This window comes from Bos javanicus, chromosome 9 (genome assembly GCF_032452875.1).
Source record: "Bos javanicus breed banteng chromosome 9, ARS-OSU_banteng_1.0, whole genome shotgun sequence".
In the NCBI taxonomy this organism is placed as follows: domain Eukaryota; kingdom Metazoa; phylum Chordata; class Mammalia; order Artiodactyla; family Bovidae; genus Bos; species Bos javanicus.
Window position 1 is genome coordinate 70,685,907 of NC_083876.1, and position 3,303 is coordinate 70,689,209.

Here is a 3,303-nt window from a genome sequence, read left to right on the forward strand (position 1 = left end):
GTAAAAGGGAGGATTTAGAATAACAAAAATATACTAGATCCTTGTCATGCATTCTTCTAAATTTTTTTAAGGATGCTACAAAGGGGAGATTATTAACTAGAGAAACACAGTGAAGTTCAGAGAGAAGTAGCAGCCCCAGATCGGTGTTAAAGGTTTCTGGCTCCAAGGTCATGCTGTTTCCATAACAACCAGGTTTTTATGTTATATTGACCAAAGAATGGTGAAACTGAATTTAGGTATTTAGGTCATATCGGAAGCATTCTGCATTAGAAGATCTTGCACATATATGATTAAATTTTCTACCCAATGCTGTGTTCACTGTGAATCTACTTTCAATTCCTCCATCTTAAAAGTGAACTTACCCAGAAAATAAATTTACTGTCGAGGAATTCACTCTCAAGACTTTGCCAGTGACAATGAGTTTGATGGCTTTTTGAAACCAAGGATAAAAGAAAGCATAAATCAAGGGGTTCATAGCTGAGTTATAATAAGCAATCCAAACCAGTATTTCATAAACATATGTGGGAGTGATGAAGCCTAGGAAGGCATCAGTGATGGCATCCAGGAAGTAAGGCAGCCAGGAGACCAGAAACGCTAGCACTGCAATGCCCAGTGTTCTCGCTGCCTTTCTCTCCCTCTTGGCCACTCTGTCTTGGTAGCTTTCTGAGCATCTCCCAGTCTTAATGTTCAGATTCTCAATCTTTCTAGCCTGTTGTTCAGCAATGAGGAAAATCTTGGAGTAAAGAACTATCATCACAAGGGTGGGGATGAAAAATAATAGAAAATTCACCAATACCCAACTTTGATTTATTGCGATTTGACAGCCTCCCACACAGGTGAGAGCTCTTACTAGATCCTCCAGTCCAACTGCATTTGTTCCTGTGCCAAGAAGGGAAAAAGAATAAATAATCGAAAAGAGCCAGGAGAAGGCAATACACATGCCAGAAACAGACACAGTGAACCTGATTGGATAGACCAGGGGGTGAGAGACGGCAATGTACCTGTCCAGAGAGATAAAGCACAAGTGGTAGATGGAAGCGTAACAGAATGACAAGTCAAAACAGGAATGAAATTGACAGTAACTCTCCCCAAAGTACCAGCAGCTCTCCACAGACCTCACTATGCTGAAGGGCATCACAGTCACTCCCACCATGAAGTCCGCACAAGCCAGGGAAGCAATCAAAAAATTGGTTGGAGAGTGCAGCTGCTTGAAGTGGAGAATGGAAATCATTACCAAGAGATTTCCAAATACAGCCAGCACAGCTCCAAAACCAAACACTGTGTACAGGATCAGGCGGGGACCTCGTGAGTAGGGGGTTTTCACACAGGATCCGTTCAGGTGCTCGTAGCAGAGCTGCACAGCTGCAACGCTGGGTGAGCTGCTGTTCATGATGCTGCTGTCAGTAGCTTGTAAAGATTTGGAGAAGTTCTGTCCCTTTTCAGTCACACAGAATAGAGCAGTTTTCTATTTCCTGGTGGGAAAGACAAGATCTCATTGCACTGATTACCTTTGTTATAGTTATCAAACATTATCCCCATCACTTGTCATATATCCATATCAATCTGTGAATGTATGAAATAATAATATATTCCATTCAAATGTCCATAAATCTTAGCTATTATTTTTCTTATAATTTAGAATTTAATTTAAAACAATATTCTAAATCAAATTAGAATTTAACAGAAAATAAATATTTCAAATATTCTTTGCCACAAAAGATTTCTTGCTTTACAATTTATCAGCATTTGTTTATTACCTGATCTATATATGGGGAATATTCCTCTTTGCCAAAGGTAGTAAATGTGTATGATTTGTTACTCATTGGTTACCTTTTACTACCCAACCGCCCTCTTCAGACTGACTATAAAGTTAATGACAAAACCCCCAGGAAGCACAGTCAAATCCCATGTCCAAAATTATCCACAGTGGAGTCCGTATACTGCAAGGTGTGAAAAAGAAGAAACTTACACTTAATAATCTCTGGGTAAAATGTATTGTTTCATGCATGGATACAAGAAAAACTCAAGAAAAACAAAGGAACACTCTCATGCAAAAACAAAGATGCAAACTAAACAAACTGAAGTCAAATACATATTAAAAGATGATACATGTTGATTAGAGTGTATTCAAAGAATGGAAGTTTGCTTTAACAATTCTATAATTCACCATTTTAACAGATTAGAATTCTATGACCATCCAATGAAATGCAAAAATGCATTTGATAAATTTTAACTTTTATTAACTGCTAAAAGAAAAAATTCTTAGCCAACTAAAAATACAAGAGATCTTTTGTATCTGAAGAGGTCTGTACTAAAAGGATCTATCACATATGATATACCCAGCAGTGGAATTTGAAAGAATTCTCTTTAATATGAGTCAAAAAGCAAAGATGCTTCAGTGGGAGAAGATTTATAGGGTATAAGTCCTTGCAAGACATCCATGAATTCACCTGCATTCCATTCATTCATGTAGGCAACATTTATATATGTTTATTTATTTAGAATTTATTTGGGTCAAGAGTCTTAAAGATAGGAGAGTACACAAGAAACATCCCCTGCCCTTTAAGGGTATCTTCATGTAACATGAGAGACAGACAGAAAATAGCAAGAATAATGTGCTTCAAGCTAAAATTAATACATATGAAAGATGTGAAGTGATGAGAAAAAGAACAAAGCTGGAATTATCATGTTCCTTGAATTCAAATGATACTATGAAGCTGAAGTGACACAAAAACAGATGCACAGATCAATTGCCTCTGAATACAGAGCCCCAAGATAAGCTCACACTTATGGTCAGCTCATCTGTGACAGAACAGGCAATCTGTGACACAAATGGGGAAAGGACAGTCTCTTCAGTAAGTGGTGTTGGGAAAACTTTCACTTCTCAGAGAAATGGATTCTTAAGCTATGCTTGTACATATGGGGCCATGGGACACTTGGGGATTTCTAGGACCTGTCATGACTGCATGCTACTCTCAGCAGCTCAGGAATCTTTTACTGTCCCTGTGCTGTGGCAGAGTGGTGAGATGATCTGTCAGGCTACATCTGTAGACAGCCTAAGCGACCATTTCCGCCCCATGGTCTCCATTCTTATTGACTTCTGTCCAGAAAATGGAGAATGAGCTCCCCCTACGCTTGGATCTTCTCCCTTCAAACATACTTGACTCTTATCAGTTTTCTGTCACTGCTTCAAGAAATCACCACAAACTTGATAGCTTGAAACAACAGAAAGGTATTCCCTGATAGTTCTGGAGGCCAAAATTATAGAATCCTAAATCAAGGTGTTACCAGGACCATGCTTCT

At 38.6% G+C, this 3,303-nt stretch overlaps 1 protein-coding gene across 1 annotated transcript; it reads right to left on the minus strand.

Moving 5' to 3' along the window:
- Positions 1 to 358: 358 nt before the first annotated feature.
- Positions 359 to 1,390, minus strand: LOC133254362 (trace amine-associated receptor 7a-like). The gene has a single exon (XM_061428643.1). The coding sequence runs from the start codon at positions 1,388 to 1,390 to the stop codon at positions 359 to 361; it is 1,032 nt and encodes a 343-aa protein (XP_061284627.1).
- Between the last annotated feature and the right edge of the window lie 1,913 nt (positions 1,391 to 3,303).

What these genes read in the sequence shown, in the direction of transcription:
- LOC133254362 (XM_061428643.1), bottom strand. Translation starts at nt 1,390, where the DNA reads ATGAACAGCAGCTCACCCAGCGTTGCAGCTGTGCAGCTCTGCTACGAG.